Source organism: Phoca vitulina, unplaced genomic scaffold (assembly GCF_004348235.1).
Source record: "Phoca vitulina isolate PV1807 unplaced genomic scaffold, GSC_HSeal_1.0 scaffold92, whole genome shotgun sequence".
Taxonomy (NCBI): domain Eukaryota; kingdom Metazoa; phylum Chordata; class Mammalia; order Carnivora; family Phocidae; genus Phoca; species Phoca vitulina.
In genome coordinates, this window is record NW_022589795.1 from 2,702,061 (window position 1) to 2,724,918 (window position 22,858).

Below are 22,858 nucleotides of genomic sequence, written 5' to 3' on the forward strand. Positions count from 1 at the left end.
GTGTGTGTGTGTGTGTGTGTGTGTGTGTGTGTGTGTGTGTTTTAGAGAAAGGGCTAGAAATCAGAGCTCTGGCCCCCAGCTCCAGGGCAAGGAAGGTTCTCCAGAGGCAACAGCTTCTGGTCTCAGAAGCCTAACACCTCCCAAGCCAGCCCAGGTCCCACCCAGAAGAAGCAGAGCAGAGAGGCAGGAAGGTGGAGGCAAGAAAGTGGCCTCAACGTTCACAGGAGCACTGAATTGAGAGGCAGGCATCCCTCCCACCACAGGCTGCTGCCCTGGGGACCCAGGCAGGAAGACTGCAGCTGGGAGAAGAGACACGGGAGACAACATATATTCAGAACCCAAGTACCAGGGCCAGACTGTGCTGGAGGGAAGGGGACGGGGGTGGGGATGAAAGGAACAGAGCAAGGCAGAGGTCAGAATGTTCTGTTCACTTAAAAACCATGTCTAAGGTCAAACTTGTAAAAAAAAAAAAAAAAAAAAAATTCCACGTAAATCCTGAAGACAGGGCCCCTTGGGGTTAAACACTTCGTCCCCTTCTCCTTCTCTGAGTCCAAGCTCCACTCTGTTCCCTGGGAATGGAGCCAGGCAGAGGCCGCAGAGGAACTAGGAGGCCAAATACTCCTCCCTTGCTGGGACTCTGGGTTGGAGGGTTTGGGGTTGTTAAAAATGGCCACAGCAGCTCTCAGACGCTCTCTGACAACATGGAGTCCGGGTCACACCAGGTCCCAGCTTCAAGTCCAGGATACAGCCCGCTGCAGGGAGCAGGGCTGCCAGGAGTCCCAGCACTCACATGGGGTAATTGAGCACAACATCCTGCTTGGCGAGTTCCAGCAACATGGGATCATCGAAGAACTTGCTGATGCTTACATCCTCACTCAGGCCCTGCAAAGAGTGGGAGCGATGCAGGAAAGAGCCCCATGTGGTGACCAACAGAGCTGAAAGGCCGTCCGAGACCTGTGCTGGAGGGGGAGGCTGATGGGGGTGGAACTTTGGTCCAGCTATTTCAGGAATCGCCACTGGGGAGAAGGTGCTCTCTTGCCAGCCAGACTGGTGGCCCGAGGCCTGTAGAGACTGCACCTCTCTGCACTGTGCAGTGAACTGCTCTCAGTCTTTGGGAGGAAGGTCCCAAAGGAAGAAATGAAAAGAGACCCAACTCCTGCCAAGAGCCCTGGGGACTGAGGGTTGGCCATGGGCCCCAGGGACGCATACCTTCCTGCGACGGGTTTTGATCATGAATTCCCGGGCCAGGTGAGGAGCAGGCTGTGGCTCCAGGGGGCGGATGACAATGCTCTTGTCCAGAGGATCGCCGGGTACAATCTGAAAGGTAAAGTGATTTCAGATGGTCTAGGACTCTTCTCTAGGATGCTGGAAATCTCACCTGGGAAGGGGAACAGGCCAGAGGGGACTGGCTTTGAACAGGTGGGAGGGCACACTGGCCAGCCTGCACCATTTTCTCACCTGCCAATGGTGGAAGACAGACAAGGAAAAGGCCTGCCCTTGGGTGTGAGTCCGCAGATCAGTCTCAAAGCCAAAAGAATCAATGGCAGGGATGAAAGCTTTGATGGTGTAGAGAGGGGAGCCTGGGATGGGTGCATCCTGAGTCACGTGCCCCCTGTGACAGAAAAAGAAAGGGTGAGTCCCTTGTCCTACAGAGACCAAAAGCAGAGAAAGAATCTGGCCCCAAATGTACCACAACACAGTTACCATCAAGGAAAGAATAACCACAATCATGCTATAGTGGGCAGAAAAGGCTTGGGGCCCTCAGCGTCATTTCCTGTGGCTGTCAAAGGGGCAGTGACCTCTAGGCAAGAGTGGAAACACTGACGAGACAAGGTCCTATAGACATTCCCCCCACTGACACATTTCAGTACTTTCCCCAAGGACTCTCCAAGGAGAGAGGGCCCAAAAAAGAATCTCAAAATTTTTATCTGCAGTGAAGCTGGGGATTTCCTCAAATCTTTCCTACTTCCTTCTGAAAAACCAGCTCAGTTGGTTTTTAGGAGCAGAAACTGTGTAGGAGGCCCATCTCCTTCCCCACGGGAGCCCAATAACTTCTTGCTGTGCTCCTGCTCTCTGCACCCTCCCTCACATGCCCTGCTGGTGGCTCACCTGCGCCTGGCCAGGACAGTGTACACAGCAGAAACACAATCCGCAGGGGCCTGGACCTCCACAAAGTAGTAAGGCTCCATCAGGCGAGGAGTGGCCTGCAATGGGGGCAAGAAGAAAGGCTTGCTCAGCTTGGGGAAGGCTGAGGACTGAGGATCCGGGTAAAGAAAAGGCTGGAGGGACTGTAGTCCTGATGCCCCCAAAGGTTGGACCTCCACTTAATGCCCTGGAGCAGGTCAGTCCCACCACTCACCATGAGGAAGGCAGAATAGACGACTCTCCTTGCCGTGGGGATGATCTGGCCCCCGCCCCGGTGCAGGGGCTCTTGGGCAACCACTGCATCGAGGATCTTAAACTTGACATTTCGAATCACTGAAACAGAGATGGGGGAGCTGCTGAGTGAGGAGCAGTTGCAGGGCTAGTCAAAGGGCCCAAGGGCAGAGCAGCAAGGAGCCTCTAGCTGCATGGCAGCTGTCTTGAGGCCACAAAAGATATGGCTCACAATCACCCTGCAGATGAGTGTTCTGATAGGATGCCAAGGCCTACAGCAGAGAACGGAAGTTGAGCACACGTTCTTTGTGTTGGTTTCAGGTCATGCTCAGGCATCGTAAAGCCTTCCTAGATGTTTATGTGTTTTTCTTACAAATACTTAATTATGTTTGAATGCAGAGTAAGTTCTAGGAATGGCACATTTCTTCCCACTAAATCCAATTGTGGTCTATAAACCACTCTGACCCCACCTCCCTCCTAATACCTCTCCTCGAACACATTCCTTCTCAGGACTGAGGAGCAAATGTCAGCCTAGAAATAACTTCATTTCGGATGTCCCGAGCAATAGCACTAGGACAGGGAGGGAGGGGAGGACAGGACGCTGCCCCAGGACACGGGATGGCCCCGTGTGCCCCAAGCTGCTTCTCCTGCCAGCGCCCATAGATGAGCCTAGCCCACCCCACACGCCCAGGCACGAGGACCCTAGAGGGCTGGGCAGGGGAGGCCGAGGCACGGGTGGAACTTACGCTCATCACAGAGGGGCCCCTCCCGGGTTCCCCACTGGAAACCTTGAACGATGCTGTCCTTCACTGAACCAAGAAGAGCCTTGTCTACCTGCACAAAACACGAGGGCACATGTGAGCAGCGACCCTGGCAACAACCAGAGTTTAGAGGGAGTAGAAGGTCGGTATACTGGTAAGAAGATTCACCAGAAGCCACAAAATACTTTGGGGAAAAGCAGTATACTTCAGTTTCTTCCACTCAACAGCGAAGAAACCACCCCTATGGCTCCCATTAGTTCTGCTGTACCTCAGAGGGCAGGGTATCATCCACCAGGATGTTGGGGCCGGTGGCATCAGGGCCGAAAGCCCAGATGGAACGTGCAGCCAGCAGATCCCAATCGTACTTGGTCTGAAAGAATTCTCCCAGTTTCTTCCTGGAGGGGAAGGATGAGAATGGAGGTATCCGGCAGCTCTGCAGTTATTGCCTGCTGGGGTCACAGATCCTGCCTTCCTGGAGGACAGTTCACTTCCCAGGACAGGTGGCATTAGAGACTGGGCGGGCAGGCTGTGGCGCCTCGTCTCCTTTCAAGCCTTGGAACCACAGCCACGTTCTCACCTGTTCCAGGTGATCTGGACCACCTCGTTCTCTATGTCCTCGGCGAGGCCCTTCTCAAGAGGCTCGGCAATCATGGTGATCTTGTTCCTAGTCAGACAGGAAACGGGTAATGATGAGGATCAGCAGGACTCACAGAAGGCGCATTCCTAAGAAAAGACTGGCACGGCAGTGACACCAGTAGAAGCCAGATGGGCCAGAGCAGAGCAAAAAGGTTCATCTTCTGTCTTCTTCATTCAAATCTACCACTCTTTAAAAAAGTGAGGTCTCAGGGCGCCTGGCCGGCTTCCTCAGTGGAGCATGTGGCTCTTGATCTCAGGGTCGTGAGTTTGAGCCCCATGCTGGGGGTAGAGATTACTTAAAAATAGAATCTTAAAAAAAGAAAAAACAGTGGAGCTGCTGCTAGGGCAAAATTTTAAGATGATCATATACAGAAAGAAGTGGCAATGCGGACACTCATCCTTGGGGTACTTCTGGCAAAGAATCCCACAGCATCATGTCTACAGGCCTAAGGGATGAGAGTGCTGGGGTAAAACTCCAGCATCCTAAGACCCCATCCTAAGACTCAGGGGGTCTGTTTCCACAGTGCTTGTGATTAGGGTGGAGTGGCGCGGGCAGAGAAGAGTGTCCCCTGTCAGTCCCAGGGTCACTCAGACCCCCAGCTCACTTCTTATTGGGCGTTTCAGCAAAGCACTTGAGGGAAGATGTTTCCACCACCGTCTCACAAAACGTGACAACAGGGTCAGCCACCTGGGAAACAGAATAAATTGTTAGGCAAAGTCTCAATTTGGTGGAAGGACAATCTTCTGCCAAAGGGAATTCTGAGGTCCCCTTGGCACCACCTCTGCAATAACACCCCGTTCTTAACCAGCATCAACAACAAGTACCATAGCGGGCTAAAAGTGCGCACCAGCACTAAGCAGCCTGAGAAAGCTTAGCCGAGTGCGGAGTTTGTGTTCCTCAGCCAAGAGTTAAGTGCGAGTCGAACCTGGGCCTAAATGATAGTCCCCCAAGGTCTCTTCCAACATCTGTTCAGCCATCCCCCCACCGCTCACTGAACAGCTCCCGTGGCTCTGTCACAGCGGGCACTAGGGACTGCCTGGCAGGTCCCCGTTCCATTCTGAACCCCTGCCTCTGGGTAGCACAGCTCCTCCCTGAGGCTCCCACACGGCCGGCTACCGGGGAACTCAGTATCTTCTAGAGCACCAGTCCTCGGCACATCAGGAGGAGCGTCTAAGACAGGTACGTGAGGGCACTCACTCCCACCACCACAGGAGCTAGGAGAAAATATGTGTACCAAGAAGGCGCACTTGAACTGAGGGGCCACAGCATGACCTGACAGCAAACCCAGGAGGGCCAGTCCTCACTCCCTAAAACGATCCACTGAGCCCTAATCACCAAAGATGGGTTCTTAACAGAAGACCAAGAATCACTTTGGCTTGGGAGCCTTGACTTTAAACGTATGAAATTGAGAATAACCCTGCTGGAAGGGGCAAACCAGATTCAAATACCTTCCCATATAGGGAGCAACAGGTCATGCTTTTCCCAAACACGTCTCCTCTCCTAGTGCCCCCCTCTTCCCTCAGGCCTTCCAGGCGAATCAAGGGTTTGGCTGCTTGTAAAATCAGTCTGGAGCCGTGAGCCAAGCTCCTGGCCAGGCAGGCGCTCAAGAAAGGGGACGCTGATTTACCTTGATGTCGATCTCTGAGTACATCTTCCGCAAGTCGTGCATCACACAGTCCAAGTAGAGCTCCCCAGTACCCAGAATCACGTGCTCCCCAGACTCTTCCACCTGAAATGCAACAGCTCTGGCAGTCACAGCCTGGACCTCCTGTGCCAGCACCAGAATCAACATGAGAGCCCAGGAGGCGGCGCCCGAACCCACTATGGAAAGCCACTGCTCAGCATCAGTTCTAGCCTCTTCAAGAAGGACCACTGGGGAACAGGGACCTATGAGTTAATCCTCAAGACATCTGGACCATTCAGCAATAGTGCTACTGGGCATAAGGTCACCAACTTATTTCCGTCACAACCGTTTAGGGAACACACTGCCCTATGTCTACAGACATAAGTTGACCCTTTAGCCCTGGCCAACTACTCAGAAAAGTATGCTAGAAGGCTCAAGAATGTAGAAGAATCAGAATGACTCACTTTTCCCTCTATATTTTCTGGAAAAATCAATTCAAAGTGTACTCTCCAAGACACATCTCTTTCCCGTTGAAAGATACTGTGGAATATGAACACACGCACGTGCACTCACTGCTCCCCCCGCCCCCCATGTCCTGCTTTGAAATGATAACAGCAGACGGGGATACTTGCTCCTGACATAGGGTGCTGGAAGCAGCAGATCAGACAGACCTGGTGGACATGAGGCCGTGGGCAGCACAGAGCTGTCAGCTGGGCAACGGGGCCTGGTAGCTCCCACATGCCCTGAGCGTACCTTGGTGGTGAGGGATGGATAGCTCTTGTTGACCTTGCGCAGACCGTCCAGCATCTTGGGCAGCTCTGAGGGGTTGACTGGTTCCACAGCAATCTTGATAACAGATGTGGTGTTGAACTTCAAGGGCCGGAAAATCTGAGCCTGAGATTCAAAATGCAGAAGAATGGGGCATCTGGACTGATTAGGCACCAAAGATGTGGAGGTCAGAGAGGAGCGCACCATTCCCCCACCAGAAGCCACAGTGCTGCTTGGAGGCAGCCTGAAGGCCATTTATTCCGTGCATTTTGGCAGAATAAAGAGAGAGGGAAAGATAAAGGAACTCCCCCTAATTCCTAGCATCCGAGCAGAGTGCAGGGAGAATCGAGCAGGGTCAGATCGAGAACACTGCCGAGGCCCGGAACCAGGAAGTGGTCATGACTCTGGGTTAGTACCCCGTGAGTTCTGTTGCTGGTTGCTCGCGTGTGGTCTGGCTCCGTGTGACCCTCTAGGTTAAACTAATCCAATTGCTTTTTCAAAAAACTCTACCTCCTCATTGCCCCGGGGTTCAGTTATGGTCGCTGTCTTCACAATTGGTTGATCAACACCTTCAATCAGAACCCAGTTGCCAGCAGGAACACGATTCACCTCAATGTGGTACCTGGAGCAACAGATAAGCGAAATAAGGAGGGGTGCCAGGCACTGAGCCAGGCGCAGGGGTGAACCAGACATATTCCAGCAGGGAAGGACACAATAAACAACCAATCATATAACCTCACATATACGTACAGGTGACTCTTGAACAATGTGGAGGTTAGGGGCGCCGACCCCCCATGCAGTTGAAACTTCCATCTATGTCCTGACTCCTCCCAAAACTTAACTACTAACAACCTACTGTTGGCTGGAAGCCTTACCGATAACACATATTTTGTGTGTTATACGTATTCTACACTGTATTCTTATAATAAAGTAAGCTAAAAGAATAGTAAATCCTAAAGAAGAGAAAATGTGTTTATAGGACTATAGTGTATTTATTGAAAAAAAAAATTACCCACATTAAAGTGGACCCACGTAGCTCAAACCTGTGCTGTTCAAGGGTCAACTGGAGTCACAAACCGATTAGCACATGAAAGGAAAGTGCATGGTATTGTCAGAGGACAAAACAGGAAAACCCAGTTCCAGTTGGATAGTAGCGGTAAGCAAAGCCCTGCCCAAGGGGTAGAAGGTAAGGAGATGCCAGAAGCATCCTAGAAGACACTGTGACTGTCCTAGCTCATCAGTCTTCTGCCTTCTAGGGAACAGCTGGATCTGGGAGAGGGGACGGGGGCCGGCGGCAAGGTGCAGCAGCAACGGCAGGGACAGGACTGCCTCTGCTCTGCTTGCTAGCTGAGAAGCCAAACTTAGGAACTCACAAGCAGCCCAGAGGCCCAAGCTAACTCTGATTCTGAAGATGGGGAAGCTACAAGGGATCCAGCAAAATCTTCTGTCTTGGTCAAAGAATAGTCAGTGGAGGCTGGGAGACAACTTCTTTTGGGAAGAAACATATAGGTTATGACTTAGGAACACAGAAAAGGAAGAGAGAATTAAGAGTAAAAATAGAAATCCTGTTTCAAAAGTTTACACAAGCCATTCAAAACGCGAAAGCAAGGCTTTGGCATTATCCCAACAGTAGCTGCCTTTTGGCCCTAGCAACTCTGGGTAGTAAGAACTAGAAGTCAACAGATGTGAGGGAGGGTCCACTGATCTATTGTAGGGGGCCATGCAGCCGCTGTGCTTCCAAGGAGGACTACTCCTTCCAGCTCCTTGTGGCAGCTCCAGTGACAAGGCCAAGGCATGCCTCCTAGGCTGTGGTGGGCGGTACCTGGCCACAGAGATCCAGAGGCGGCCCACGGTGCATATCTGGGAGTCTTCCTCATCCTCCAGGGTGTAGTTCTCCCCCAATACCTTCACAGGCTGCCCAGCGTGGATGGTGCCACTTAGCACCCGGCCGAAGGCATGAAACTGAACTCCATCATCTGTGCTGTACATCTTGGTAGTGTGGCACATCAGGGGACCCTGGAGATGGAGAGAGAGTGCAGGCTCCACCACACATATTCCCATGGTAAATACCACGGTCTCTACCTCCCTTGACAGCAATGACATGAGCTCCGGGAAGAGGCTGCCCAGACCTGGAGGAAGATACGTCAATCTCCTGGGAAAATCCCAAACCACGCCCTACCCCCTGCTTAGTTAATAAATGTCACAGACATAGCAAAAAAAACTCTTTTCCTTTTCTCTAGGGGGATGAGGGCAATGGCAAAGAAAAGTAGGTTTAGGATGGCAGACTGGCACTGTTAACTTGCAAGATTACAAGACTTGCTTGCCCCAAATTCCCTCCAAAGACGTAACACAATTCTCAACTGGTTGTATATTTATGCCGAGAAACTGGACTGACTTAGGAATGGCTGGGAAAGACTGTTCTATTTTTAAATTTTTAGTTTTATTTATTTACTTATTTTTAAAGTAAGCTGTACACTCAATGTGGAACTTGAACTCATGACCCCAAGATCAACAGTCACACGCTCTACTGATGGAGCCAGTCAGGCGCCCCTGGGAAAGATCTTTTTAAAGCCCAAGGCTAACAAGGTTAGCTACCATTTGTTGAATCTTTACTATCTGTCAGGCACCATGCTGAACACAACTGTAATACTTCCTCTATCTTATTCAATTCTTGTAACAATCACATATGTATTATTACCTTCATTTTATAGACCAAGACTCTTAGTTGGTCTAAGATGTTGAATAATGTTCCCAAGATCATACCACTAGGCTTTGAATTCAGGTCTGTTTGACTTTGCTCATGGGGAGTGAGTGGCAAACAAGGATGGAAAGAAGGCATTCTTCCTATGACCAGAAAACAGCACCCCCATACATGAGGGAAAAAAATCAAGAGAAACGGGGGCTTTCCCTTACGTCGGGGTCACAGTCGCTCATGGCCTCGCCGAGATCGGAATCCACACCACCGGTGTAGGTGTGCTCTATCTTGGGCTTGGCGCCCACCTTTGGAGAGGGGATGTGCTGCACACACATGTCCACAAAGCCTGTGGAGGGAGAAGAGCAAGCCATTACCATACACTCTCACAGGGGGAAGTGAGCGGTGAGTTATGGATCTAGTTGTGATAGCCAGAGCGCTAAAAGCCAGAGGACTGATGTTCGGGTCTAAAAGTTATGGCGCCACACTTATGTCAGAGAAGAGCAAGAAGCAGGGCTCAGTGGTTTCTTGGAACTCAGCTGACAAAAATTTTCAAGTATCTCTACCAATCCATGATCTTTTATTGAATATAAGCACTTACTGAGCGCTTACACTAAATAAGTACCCTCTCTCTTTAGATCTACTTAGAACAATCCCTAAATTGACTCTTTTCCTTTGGGAAACATTGCACACGTTTCCGTTCTATACACAATCCTGCTTTTCTAATGGCTAATGAGCCATGCAAGAGAGGACCTCCATTAGCACCTTGGGGAAGGCAGATCTGTTTTCAGTTGGTATCTCCTAGGTCAGACTGATGGCCAGCCCATAATGAACTACTAAAATTATGTACTTGGAGGATTCAGACACCTAATTGCCACCAGACTGCTGAGGGGGCCCTTAGACTTTACCTTTCCCGCCTCACTTATTTTACAGATGAGAAATCGAGTCACAGAAGAATTGGGTGGCTGCCCCAGGGTCTCACCACATGGAAGGGTCAGGGCCACAATAGGAGCAAGACTCAGGTCTTTTCTCAACTGGTCTGGGTCTTGTTCTACTGTATCACCTGCCTTCCCTGCTACTCAAATAGAGGAGACAGGAGCTCGGAGGAAAGAGAAATCCGGGCTTGGTGTTTTCCCCACTACTTCCCATAACTCATGAGTCTAATCTTCCTGACCGCCCCCCTGGCAAAAATACTAGAACCTCAGAATCTGCTCCCCCATCTCCTTTATTTAAATGCATGCTCCTCCTAGTAGGGAAATTTAATTGCTTCTGTTTTCCAAGAGGGACTTCTTGGTACCGTCCACTGAAGAAGACAGCTAGGAAGAAAACCCAGGTGCTGGACATCCTGACTTGCAGTTTCTTTAAAAGAGCCTCACATCTCTGAACACTGCTGTGGGATGAGGAAAAGCTCCACACGATACGTGTGGCAGAACATGATGATGTGGATGGGAAAGGGGCCGTGAGCTCTTCTGTTACCTGTGAACTCGCCAAAGAATTTTTTGCAGACCAGCCTGAGCAGGGGGCGGATGTTCAGCTTCAGCTCCTCCTTGGTCAGGTGAATGCCAAGCTCGTCCAGAGTCCTGGGGAGGCTGGTGTCCACGTCACCCACAACCTGTGTGGGTACCAGACACCACGTTGGCTATAGTGACAGCCCCGGTGTGGTGCCTGCCATAGAGGGCAAGGGCAGAGGGCAATTTGAAGGGTCACTGCACTAAGTTCTCTTCTATAGGAAGAGCTCTTGGCAAGGACAACTATTTGATTTCCCGGAAATCTTTGGTACCTACTCTTCAAACCAACCCCGGGTGAGAAGGGCTTGGTTAAATGCCCACACCAGCCAATAAACCTGGACCTCTCAAATGGACCTTCAGTGCTGCCCCCTGATGTCTGAAAAGCAGCATCTCATCCCACTCAGGAAATCCTTACCCTACCCTTCCCTATTTTATTTTATTTTAATTTTTTAAAAAAAGATTTTATTTATTTATTTATTTATTTATTTATTTATTTATTTGAGATAGAGAATGAGGGAGAGAGAGCATGGGGGGGGGGGTCAGAGGGAGAAGCAGACTCCCTGCTGAGCAGGGAGCCCGATGCGGGACTCGATCCCGGGACTCCAGGATCACGACCTGAGCCGAAGGCAGTCGCTTAACCAACTGAGCCACCCAGGCACCCTACCCTTCCCTATTTTAGAGACTTCTCAGATTTAGAGGATCACTGCACCGGAAGGAACCAAAAAAGGTCACCTAGCAGTCCATCCACTGGTAGGGCAAGGCCAAGCTAAATCATCCTTAGCAGACTCAAGGTCTCTACCGAGACAGATTCTACAAATTTCTTTTATTAATCCATTCCAGTCTGACACAAGATACTAAGTATTTTTCAGCACTAATAAATTTTAATCATGCTATTTTTTTTTAAATATTTTTTTTTTCTTCAAAGATTTTATTTACTTTATTTATTTATTTATTTATTTATTTTTTGCGAGAGAGAGAATGAGAGTGAGCACGAGAGGGAGGAGGGTCAGAGGGAGAAGCAGACTCCCCGCTGAGCAGGGAGCCCGATGTGGGACTCCATCCCGGGACTCCAGGATCATGACCTGAGCCGAAGGCAGTCGCCCAACCAACTGAGCCACCCAGGCACCCTTAATCATGCTATTTTGTCTTGTTGCTATGTTTTTTTTTTTTGTCAGTTGGAACGGCCACACACATTCTGTGTATGTGTGTGTTCACTGTGCCCAGGGCTTATTAAACACTTGAATATTTTATAACTGTCTTGGAAAAAAGATCTATGAAAATTCCCATACAATGTTACCCTTTTACCTCTGCCTTTTAGGTAGCACAAATTCATGTAACGCAACGCTATGCTCTTTTCTTTGAAGCATCCCACATGTTTAACTACATCCTTACCACTGTCTGATGCATCCTTTTTTCTTTTTTCAAGTAAGCTCTATGCCCAACATGGGGCTTGAACTCATGACCCAGAGATCAAGAGTCGCATGCTCTACCAACTGAGCCAGCCAGGTGCCCCATGATGCATCCTTCTCAATTTGACAAACATCACATATATACACGCCCAGAAAAGTCATTAAAAGCAAGCTCATATAGCCATTCTGTTAATGGATGCAAAATACTTCATTTGAGAAGTACCATAATTCATTTAATCAGATTCTTATTGGTAAACATTTAACTTATTTCCAGTTTTTTCCCCCTGGTGTTGTAAATAATGTTTTAACATATATGTTATATGTATGTTAAACCTGGAGTACTTTCTCAATTTGATCTGCAAATCAAATCCCCACAACTAAAATTATTAGTTCTCAAGTGTCTTTTTTTTTTTTTTTTTTTTAAGATTTTATTTATTTGACAGAGAGAGACAAAGCGAGAGAGGGAACACAAGCAGGGGGAGTGGGAGAGGGAGAAGCAGGCTTCCCACGAACAGGAAGCCCGATGTGGGGCTCGATCCCAGGACCCCGGGATCATGACCTGAGCCGAAGGCAGATGCTCAACGACTGAGCCACCCAGGCGCCCCTCAAGAGTCATACTCTTTTGAATAGACAAAATCTTTACACAAATTTCTCCAGGGCCTTTTCCTTCTTCTGTATCTTCTCCCTTCACTCTGAATTCAACAGCATTTAGACAACTATAGCGTTCTAGATCTAGAAGACTGGTGATCAACTATTCTCATACTTAGTAATATGAAATTGAGCAGGTTTAGGGACAAGGGGAAGTGTGAGTTCACTAGCTTTTCCACCTCATGCTTACAAGGGCAGACCTGAATCAGGCAGCCTGACACACTCACCTGAGCAAGGATCTTATAAAGGGGCTCCAAGATAAACTCCACAAAGCTCCTCTGGGAGCTGCTGGTTGGGGCCTTTTTGGTGAACTTTCGTCTAAAGAGGAAAAAAAAAGAGTTATGGGTGAGCCAGCAGGGAGAAGGCATGTCACTGACCCCAAGGGTGAATCTCCTAAGTTCTGAATCTGAGCAGGGTCAAGGGGAAGGAACGTGTATGTGATCATATTTCCAAAGAGAGATTCCTGAGAGGGTACATGGTTATGACTTGCGTGCACGCCTAAGCTGAGCTGTGAAGACGTCAAGAGAAACAGCCTCATCCTGTTAAGAGCTCATGAAGCCAATCCACTTAGAGGAGGAAAGATGACTGTCATGGCTAATAAAAAAGTAGGTTTTAATCTCAGGAACTCTTTCTCTGTCTTCACTTCCTGGGAAAATGGATCCCCCCTCTAAAGAGTCATTTCTCCATTCCACTTACGTTTTGGGGTTGAAATAAATGTCACCCCAGAGTCTTTTAGCAAATTCCTGGTAGTTAATGTCACCTGTAAGAGAAGACATACGATTATACTCTAAGCACTGTTTGAAAGTCTGTTCCAGGTGCATAAGTGGTTTACAGCTGAGGAATTCTAGCACCTTCCTTTCCAAGGTCCGGACATTTCCTTCTACCCAGGCAGGCAGACAAGGATATTGAGGCACAGATGAGGACAGGACTGGCCCAAAGCTGATAAGACTATGCTGTAGCCAAAACAAGCACCCAGAGGTGGCTCTATGTCGAGCTCCATGTCTAGCAAACAAAAAACTGAGCTATGGACAAGGGTATGGTTTATACTCTTTCCTTTGATAAAACAGGCTCAACTGCCCATATGCTATGCTCTGCAACCCAGTTCCTTCTAGAAGTGAAGCTCGATGGCTCCTTCATTCTTTCTTGATCTACAGAAGCTCTCTGCTGCCAGCGTGGCAATCTCCCAGCTGCAGTGCCATGCTAAAGCCCCGACTAGCCCTCAGCCTCTGGAAGGCAGACATCTAGTCCTCTGGAGAGAAAACACCAAAGCCAACCTTTGTCTCATCTTTTACCAATTAATCTTTTTAATTTGACTGTAACCCTTAATCCTGGTCAGACTGAGCCAAGCAATGGGGGCTTTTATTTTATTTTTTTTTTAAGATTTTATTTATTTATTTATTACAGAGAGAGAATGAGAGAGAGAGCATGAGAGCAGGGAGGGTCAGAGGGAGAAGCAGACTCCCCGCTGAGCAGGGAGCCCGATGCAGGACTCGATCCCGAGACTCCAGGATCATGACCTGAGCCGAAGGCAGTCGCCCAACCAACTGAGCCACCCAGGCGCCCAGCAATGGGGGCTTTTAAAATTCAAGATCTTCTCAGTCAAGAGCTCCTGTGACAGTCAATTGGATCACTGACGTCACCAACTAGCTCATGAGTATTTCTATCCAGATGTCAGACTGTTCTCTCTCACTCAAGATGACAAACAGGGAATTCATCACCTTTTCCCTACAGCTATGTTCCCCTTCAGACTGTTCTCTCTTTCAGTGAGGCTACCCTTGGCACTTCATCCAAGCTCACAATCTTTTTCTTCCCCACTTTAATTACCAAATTCTTCCCTTCTCTCCCACATTAGTGAAGCTCTCTCCTCTGAATCCCTATGTCTATCACACACCTCTACTACTGCACTTAATGTATGGTATAGCATACTCACAGTACTCACAAGAACCAGGCCTAGCGTGCTATGGAAGTGTAATAAACGCTCACTGAAAGAAGGGATGAACATCTCTCCAACCCATCTCCTCCTTTTTGATCTCACAGATAACAAGAATCCAATATTTGCAATCCTGTATCTGAATATTGGTAAAAATGTCTAAATGGGTGTTCCTTCCTGCACTCTCTCCTCTCTCTGGCCTACCTTCCATCAGCTTTGCACATGTCAGCCCACCCCCATTTTTATTTTCATTTATCAATTTTTTAAACATAACTTTGTGGCATTTTTTCATTTATTTTATATGTAATTCTTTCTTTTTCTTTTTAAAGATTTTGTTTATTCACTTGAGACACAGAGAGAGAGAGAGCACGAGCAGGGAGAGAGGCAGAGGGAGAGGAAAAACAGGCTCCCTGCTGAGCCAGCAGCCCGATGTAGGGCTCGATCCCAGGACCCTGGGATCATGACCTGAGCCGAAGGCAGATGCTCAACCATCTGAGCCACCCAGGCACCCCGTATGTGTATCTTTCTTAAGCAGGTTGTGAGAGAGAACTTGGATCCTGGGAAACACCTATAGACCCCAGGATACTACAGGGGCTGGGTAAGTGGCCTTGAGACATGAATTTCATGTTTTGTTTGCTTGAGACTGCCTGTGGAAGGAAGCCATCCTGGGACACAGGTTTTTGTTCTGCCCAGGAGCACCGTTCTTACTCAAGGACTTTTGGGGTAGGTGTGTGAATACGGGGAACAGGGTGGAGGGTACGTTGCCAAAGCACACAGTCAGGAAGTTTTAGGTTGGCCACCATGTAGGAAGTCTAGCTCCTGGAAAAGGAGAATTAGTTGAGGTAGTTGATTTATGCAAGAAATCATCCCTGTCCCACCTCAGAGCATTCTCTGGATGTTTGGCAAAGTAGGGTCAGTGCCTCAGGCTGCTGCGGGGTAGCCTTATGCAGGTACTGCCTCTGAGGGTTAAGTTCAGCCCATAGCCTATGCATGTCCTTCTAGCAAAGCACAGGTTCTGCCCGCAGGTTTATTTATTTTTTATTTTATTTTTTAAAATACTTTATTTGAGAGAGAGCGAAAGAGCACAAGCAGGGGGAAGGGGCAGAGGGAGAGGGAGAAGCAGGCTCCCCGCTGAGCAGGGAGCCCGATGTGGGACTCGATCCCAGGACCCTGGGATCATGACCTGGGCTGAAGGCAGACGTTTAACCAACTGAGCCACCCAGGTGCCCCTGTCCGCAAGTTTAAATGGTTGGCTAAACCAAAAGAAGAGTATTTTGTGACACGTGCAGCTCATATTTCACTGCTCATAAATAAAGTCTTATAGAAACATGGTCACACTCATTCATTTACATATCGTCTGTGGCTGCTTTTGTGCTCTATCAGGGAAGCTAAATAGTTGTGACAGAGACCACGTGGCCTACAGCCTACCCCAATCTTTAATAGCTCCCAACTGCCTACAGAATAAAGTCAAAATTCCTTAATCTGGCATTCCAAACCCTCCTCGATGTGGTCCCACCCCTGCCTGCCCAGTTTTACTTCAACTCTTCTCCTTGGTGAGATGGTCCACCATTATTAAGCAGGCCATGGGTCCAAACCACCTGCCTCTGTGCCTCCTTGCCCAATGCTGCGAGTCTGGAATGCCCAGTTCCCCACTCCCCACCTGTCCACCAAACCCTATCTCCTCCTGCCCAAGTTGATGCTATACATTGTTGTTCATCACTCTGTGGATTTCTGTCTACCCCCAGACGGTGTTTCTACAAGTCACAGATTGTTTCCCACGCCCTGCCAGATTCCTAGTTAAGATGACAGGGCATCACCTGTGGCAGTACGGTGTGACAGAAAAAACCCCAAGTAGATTCCAGTCCCAAGCCCATCAGGAGGTTCTGGAACCCTGGGCATAGTTTCCCATATATGAAATTAAGGGGAAGGACTCAATATCTCTGATGTCCCTTCCAGAGCTGACTTTATACAAGTCCGTATATGGCTTTTCATGATGATGATGTCAGAGCCCTCAGCTGGCTCCTCTATATGAACAGTGGGTTCCAAGCATGGGTAATACTCTCCTGAGGCTTAGGGCTACCTTCAATCAGAAACTGAATCATTAAAACATTGTAGTTACAGAAACAGTCTTGGGCTTTGCTTCACATACTGTTATAAAGAACATTCAGAAACCTATAAACTAAAACCCTGCTCAGATGAGTTTCATTTATTGTCCATCTATTTCTCCCTTTTTATTTTTTTTAAAGATTTTTATTAATTTATTTGAGAGAGAGAGGCAGCGAGAGAGGGAACACAAGCAGGGGGAGTGGGAGAGGGAGAAGCAGGCTTCTGCTGAGCAGGGAGCCCGATGCGGGACTTGATCCCAGGACCCCGGGATCATGACCTGAGCCGAAGGCAGACGCTTAACCATCTGAGCCACCCAGGCGCCCCTGTAGCTGGCTCTTTTAAAGGGGAAATAGGGGTACCTTCCACAGGTACCTTTATTTTTCTAGTCTTTAGAAACCATTTAGCCAAAAGAAAGGGTTAGGGGCCAAAGAGAGTGACAATAATGGTTCTGACAATAACAGTTGATAAAATGCTCCCAACAGGGGACTCTGGCATGAAGCCACTTCTAAACTCTTCAGCAGGAAAGGCACACATGACTCTGGGGAAGCTGGGAGGCAGACTGCCAGCCAGAGCTTACCAAAGGTGTCAGCATAGATCTTGGCAAAGGAGCCCAGCGTGAAGCAGATGCTGTACTGGGAGCTGGAGAAGCAGACGTTGCCCAGGAGCGGGGAAAGGATCAGGTTCTCATCCGTGGAATACATGCTGAAACAGAGATGAAACAGAGTCGTGAGCACAGAGACAGGCCGAGCAGCAACACCGACACAACGCCTGGGGGGAAGGGCAGGGACTCAGGGTCCCAGCCTCTCTCCAGCCCTCGCCCTCAGCACGTGCTTGCATCACACACCCAGCTTTGCCAGAGGCCTGGCCCAAGAAAGTGACACGGTGGAGTTGTCGCCTAACTCCCAATAACGAGCTGATTTCCCAGAGCTGGGAACTTCATGCACGATCCTGGATAAGATCCTGGAGAAGTTAACCACACCGAACAGACAAGGGGAAATTTGGAGGTCAGAGACAAAGATCTTGGAACACAAGAAATGAATCTAATGGGAAAGAGGAGTGCATTTTAGAGAAATCTCAATTTCACAAATACAAGCAGACATAAACACTAGAAATGGATAAATAACAAAAGATAAGGGTAACTTTGCTCCCCACTCTCATTGTCCTCTTCTCCTTTATTGTTTTGTTTGGCTTTGTTATACAAATTCATGTTAAAATTTTGTCTTAAAAGCCATGCATGCAGAAGCCACAGCATCCCAAGTTCACTAATGTTTAGAAGAAAACCAGTCGTACATAGAAATCCAATCCACAACCCTAGCCTCACCGACAGATTGTTTTACAGAATTTTTCTTCCCTTTCTTTAAGATCTTATTTATCTATTTGACAGAGAGGGAGGGGGAGAGAGAGAGAGCGCGCGTGCACAAGCAGGGGGAGCGGCAGGCAGAGGGAGAGGGAGAAGCAGCCTCTCCAAGCAGGGAACCCGATGGAGGGCTCGATCCCAGGACCTCAGGATCACAACCTGAGCCAAAGGCAGATGCTTAACCGACTGAGCCACCCAGGTGCCCTGTTTTACAGAATTCCTTAATTAATTTTTTTAAAAAGATTTTATTTATTTATTTATTTATTTATTTTTATTTTTTAAATTTTTTTTTTTTTTTAAAGATTTTATTTATTTATTTGAGAGAGAGAGAATGAGAGACAGAGAGCATGAGAGGGAGGAGGGTCAGAGGGAGAAGCAGACTCCCTGCTGAGCAGGGAGCCTGATGTGGGACTTGATCCCGGGCCTCCAGGATCATGACCTGAGCTGAAGGCAGTCGCTTAACCAACTGAGCCACCCAGGCGCCCAAGATTTTATTTATTTATTTGACAGAGATATAGCGAGAGAGGGAACACAAGCAGAGGGAGTGAGAGAGGGAGAAGCAGGCTTCCCGCTGAGCAGGGAGCCCAATGCAGGGCTCGGTCCCAGGACCCTGGGATCATTACCTGAGCCGAAGGCAGATGCTTAATGACTGAGTCACCCAGGCGCCCCCAGAATTTCTTAATTTAGAAGTGAAAGTATTGGCTTATAAAGAGCAGTCCCCTACCTATTCTACCCTCTCTCAAGTTATGCTCCCCTGAGGTAACTGCTTTCAACTTTTTTAAAACTTGTAGTGCACTTGTCCCATATTCCTAAAGAAAATGTTTATGTTGCTGTTACTTGTTTAGAGGCTGAGATCTGACTTCCTATTTTGGTGATCAGGATTTCGCCACACCCCCCACTTTAAAGGGGATACATAAAGAAGTCTGACATTTCATTTTGGGGGCTCCTGATGTTATGTTAGTTTCCAGTCATTTTTAGCCCTTCTGGGCTGTTGAGAATTAGGGCTACACACCGAGGAGCCTCCTAAAGGTAAATCTGTCTCTGGCCATGGGGATACTATCCTTAACTGGAGAGGTGTTCTCTCAAAAGGACAGCCTTGTCCTGGGCCCTTTGAGGGGTCTCAAGAAGTCACCCAGTCCATCTGTCAGCCTGCAGATAAGACCGTAGTTAGGATATATTTAATCTATTCTTCCAAGTCACCTTGATACCGTATTCTAAGGTCTCCCAGCCACCACTCATACTTATTAATGTAAGCCCACGATGCATCTTGCTGAAAAGCAACTACGTCCACAGAAACAACACCCAACAGTTCCTTCATTTACTGAGTCTGCATTAGAAGGTAACAGCAACTAACACTATTCACTGAGCAGGTTCTATATGCCAAGCAGCGTGCTAAGTGTGTTGCCTCAAATATCTATCTAATTTCTTATAACATCCCATTAGGCAAACATTATTATTCCCCTTTCAAAGAGGTGGAAGCTGAGGTTCTAGGAGCGTAAGTTACTTGCCCAGGTTCACACACTTGGTATGGGGTGAAAGTGAGACCAATTCTAGAGGCCCAGGTATTAAGCACGACGCAGAAGTGAAGATGTGTCTTAAGCTGCACAGCTGGTTAAGGCCCGGGGTCAATGAGGCCAAGGCTGTGGAGTAAAATCCTGTAGGGCCCTGGAATGTGCCCCTCGCCCGGTCCAAAAAGCTCATTATGCACCCCAAGAAATCTGAGTTGCCTCCCAAAGGTGTTCAAGGTTAAGATTTATAAAACACAGAGTTCCTGAGGACAGGAAATCCACGCCCGGCATCCCATACCTTATGAGCCCATTGACCTCATCTACGATGTGCCGCAGCTTGTAATAAGCATCGGTGGGAGGCAGCTTGAGCTCCAGGATCAGCCGGTCAATCTTGTTGATGCACACAGTGACCGCCAGCCTCTCCTGCACTGCGTGCTTGATCAGTCGCTCGGTGTTTAGCATCACCTGACACACAAGGCCCAGAAGGTGGTGAGAAGAGCAAAGGGCAGAAAAGTCCAGAGCAGAGCCAAAGAGGGTACTATTTGAAAATACGAAGTATGAGGAAAAGAGGACCTGGGGAAATAGATTGTTGGGTGGAAGCAGAGGGTGTCTTGGCTAAAGGCTGATTCAGGACCTTGAAGAGGGCATCTGGCAGGACTGAGACACGGATAAACACACGGATGATGCTGGGAGCCAGGTCTCCCAGTGCTGGAGGAGGGGCGGAGGCAGGCCCAGGAAGCACCTGTGGTGCTGGATGGAAGTGTGGGTATTAGGATGGACACATGATTTTTTCTTTTTTTATTGTTAATCACGTTTCATATACATGTGTAGAAATAGTGATGGATGTGTGCGGGGATACACTGTCTGTGTTCAGTGAAAGGGTCTAGAAGTAATGGACCCCAAAGCAGTGAACACACCCTGACCTTTGTTTCTAAATACCAGTCCCCATTACAAGGATCCAGAACTCCTTGAAGAAATGGCTGATTCCAGGATTGGGGCAGAGAAAGCACAAAATGAGTCTAAAACATCGGGTGCCGAAGAGTAAGAAAGTACTTAAAAAAAGATGGGACATGTCAAAAGGACAAAGAAGCCAACCTGAAGGAGCTCTATCTAACCGAATCTGGGATAGCTAGAGGATCAAGATATGTAAGGATAGCGATGGATTATAACTCACTGAATGAAATAAAAATCCATGTATCCACACATGTGACAATAAGTTAAGCAATGAGGGAGAAGAGGAAGTCCTTCCTCACAATAGAATTCCATCCAAAAAATATAGAAGGAATAATAAAAGTTATAAAATCACCATTTGCAACTACTACGGAAATAAACTAAGAATGCTCAATGGAGGATAAAACTTGGGGTGCCAGACTGGCTCAGTTGGTGGAGTGTGCGATTCTTGGTCCTGGGGTCATGAGTTTGAGCCCCATGTTGGGTGTAGAGATTAAAAAAATGTGGGGCGCCTGGGTGGCTCCGTCAGTTAAGCATCCGACTCTTGGTTTCGGCTCAGGTTGTGAACTCATGAGTCATGGGACTGGGCCTAGCATCGGCCTCTGCACTCAGTGGGGAATCTGCTTGAGATTCGCTCCCTCTACCCTTCCCCCGACTTGCACCCACTCTTTCTCTCTCAAATGAATAAATAAATCTTAAAAAAAAAGTAATAGATGATAAAACCAGCATGCAAAGTTTGCAAAGGAGTATAATGTATATATAGACTCAAGGTATATCTCCACAAATTATTTATTACTAAGGGAAAATAGTAACTTTACACTGGGGAAACCTGGCAAACCCACCTTAACCAAGCAACCAAAGTTAGTGTCACCAGTAATGGGATAAGGTGACACCCAGGGCCTCCTGATGTGATGGACTAAGAAGAACACAACTACGTTCATGTAGCATTCCAGCCAAAAATAACCTGAACATAACCATGAGCAAACATTCAACAAACCCAAATGGAGACATTCTACAAAACAAATATAGCTTATACTCTTCAAAAATGCCGTCATAAAGGACGAAGAAAAGCTATCGAACAGTTCTAATTAAGAGACTAAGGTAGACATGAGGACTGAATGCTAGGCAGCATCCTTGATCAGGAAAAAAAAAAATTCTTCTTCTTCTTCTTCTTTTTTTTTTTTTTAATTTTATCTATTAATTTGACAGAGAGAGAGAGTATAAGCCCAAGCAGGGGGAGTGGCAGAGGGAGAGGGAGAAGCAGGCTCCCCGTGGAACAGAGAGCCCGATGCGGGGCTCGATCCCAGGACCCTGGGATCATGACTTGAGCTGAAGGCAGACACTTAACCGAATGAGCCACCCAGGTGCCCCAGGAAAAAAAAAATTCTACAAAGGACACTACTGGGATAGTTAGTGACATTCAATAAGGTCTAGAGAAAAAGATCTACACAGCATATTGTATCAGTGTTAAATTCCCTGATTCTGGTAACTGTATTTTGGTCATGTAAGTAAATGCCCTTGTTCTGAGGCAACATGTTGAAATATTTTACTTTCAAACAATTCAAGGGGAAAATATGCACACACTCACGTATGCGTGGGTACATGTACAGAAAAAGAATTACAAAGCAAAAGACAGTGTACTCCTGTACTGTTTTTGCAACTTTTCAATAAATTTGAAATTATTCCAAAATGAAGTCAAATGGGGGAGAGGGGAGGGAGCAACTCTGGCTCCCTCTGCTGGCTATCTCATCAATGACCACAGGAATAAAGTTAGCCAAATTACCTAATCTTTCAGTTTAGAAATACATAAGACACCTTGGGTCTTTTAACTCTAATCTCTCTAGTTTAGAAAAACGCATTAACATTTAAAATCCATTTACATGAATATACTCTCCTCCTTCTCTTTTTAATTACATTAGTCATTTTATTTTGGGTCCTATCATTTTGAGCCTCACTGAGCAGGGAGTGAGGGACTCATACTGAGAACTAATTTTGTCTTTTTTTTTTTTTTAATAGATTTTATTTATTTATTTGACAGAGAGAGACACAGCAAGAGAGGGAACACAAGCAGGGGGAGTGGGAGAGGGAGAAGCAGGCCTCCCGCGGAGCAGGGAGCCCGATGTGGGGCTCGATCCCAGGACCCTGGGATTATGACCTGAGCCGAAGGCAGACGCTTAATGACGGAGCTACCCAGGCGCCCCTTGAGAACTAATTTTGAACTTCATATGCTGCCTTAATTTCAAACCAAATGTGAGCCTTAATCCCACAGACGTTTAATCGCGTGGGGCAAACCTAACAGGGAGGAGGGATCCTAAGAGAGTAGAGGCAGACTCACGCCTTCAGCGGCATCGATAAAAAGGACAACTCCATCTGAGATGCGCAAGCCAGCCGTGACCTCATCAGAAAAATTCACATGTCCTGTAAGACAAATACCAAGTAAGTCACTACCTGCGTGGTGCCAGGTGCCAGGATGAGGCACAATTAACTTGCAGGTGGTCTGAGGGAACACTGCAAAGCATGTGAACCCCCAAATACGCCCTTTCCCTTCTTCCCACAGCTCCCCGCCGTGTATGAAATTCCACC

The 22,858-nt window shown here is 47.8% G+C and overlaps 1 protein-coding gene across 1 annotated transcript in view; it reads right to left on the reverse strand.

Annotated features, from left to right (window-relative positions):
- Window positions 1-27: 27 nt before the first annotated feature.
- The window catches only part of EFTUD2 (elongation factor Tu GTP binding domain containing 2), a 40,395-nt gene continuing 17,564 nt past the window's right edge, over window positions 28-22,858 (reverse strand). The window contains exons 9-28 of the mRNA XM_032396414.1: window positions 22,611-22,693; window positions 19,623-19,789; window positions 17,037-17,161; window positions 13,120-13,183; window positions 12,651-12,741; window positions 10,335-10,470; window positions 9,080-9,207; window positions 7,989-8,182; window positions 6,677-6,788; window positions 6,152-6,292; window positions 5,402-5,503; window positions 4,379-4,461; window positions 3,715-3,801; window positions 3,406-3,532; window positions 3,123-3,210; window positions 2,360-2,478; window positions 2,110-2,204; window positions 1,459-1,612; window positions 1,210-1,317; window positions 28-882 (exon numbers count right to left, since the gene is read on the reverse strand). Of these exons, the coding sequence (XP_032252305.1) occupies window positions 787-882; window positions 1,210-1,317; window positions 1,459-1,612; window positions 2,110-2,204; window positions 2,360-2,478; window positions 3,123-3,210; window positions 3,406-3,532; window positions 3,715-3,801; window positions 4,379-4,461; window positions 5,402-5,503; window positions 6,152-6,292; window positions 6,677-6,788; window positions 7,989-8,182; window positions 9,080-9,207; window positions 10,335-10,470; window positions 12,651-12,741; window positions 13,120-13,183; window positions 17,037-17,161; window positions 19,623-19,789; window positions 22,611-22,693 (2,300 nt within the window). The 3' untranslated portion in view covers window positions 28-786. The remainder of the gene's footprint in view (window positions 883-1,209; window positions 1,318-1,458; window positions 1,613-2,109; window positions 2,205-2,359; window positions 2,479-3,122; window positions 3,211-3,405; window positions 3,533-3,714; window positions 3,802-4,378; window positions 4,462-5,401; window positions 5,504-6,151; window positions 6,293-6,676; window positions 6,789-7,988; window positions 8,183-9,079; window positions 9,208-10,334; window positions 10,471-12,650; window positions 12,742-13,119; window positions 13,184-17,036; window positions 17,162-19,622; window positions 19,790-22,610; window positions 22,694-22,858) is intronic.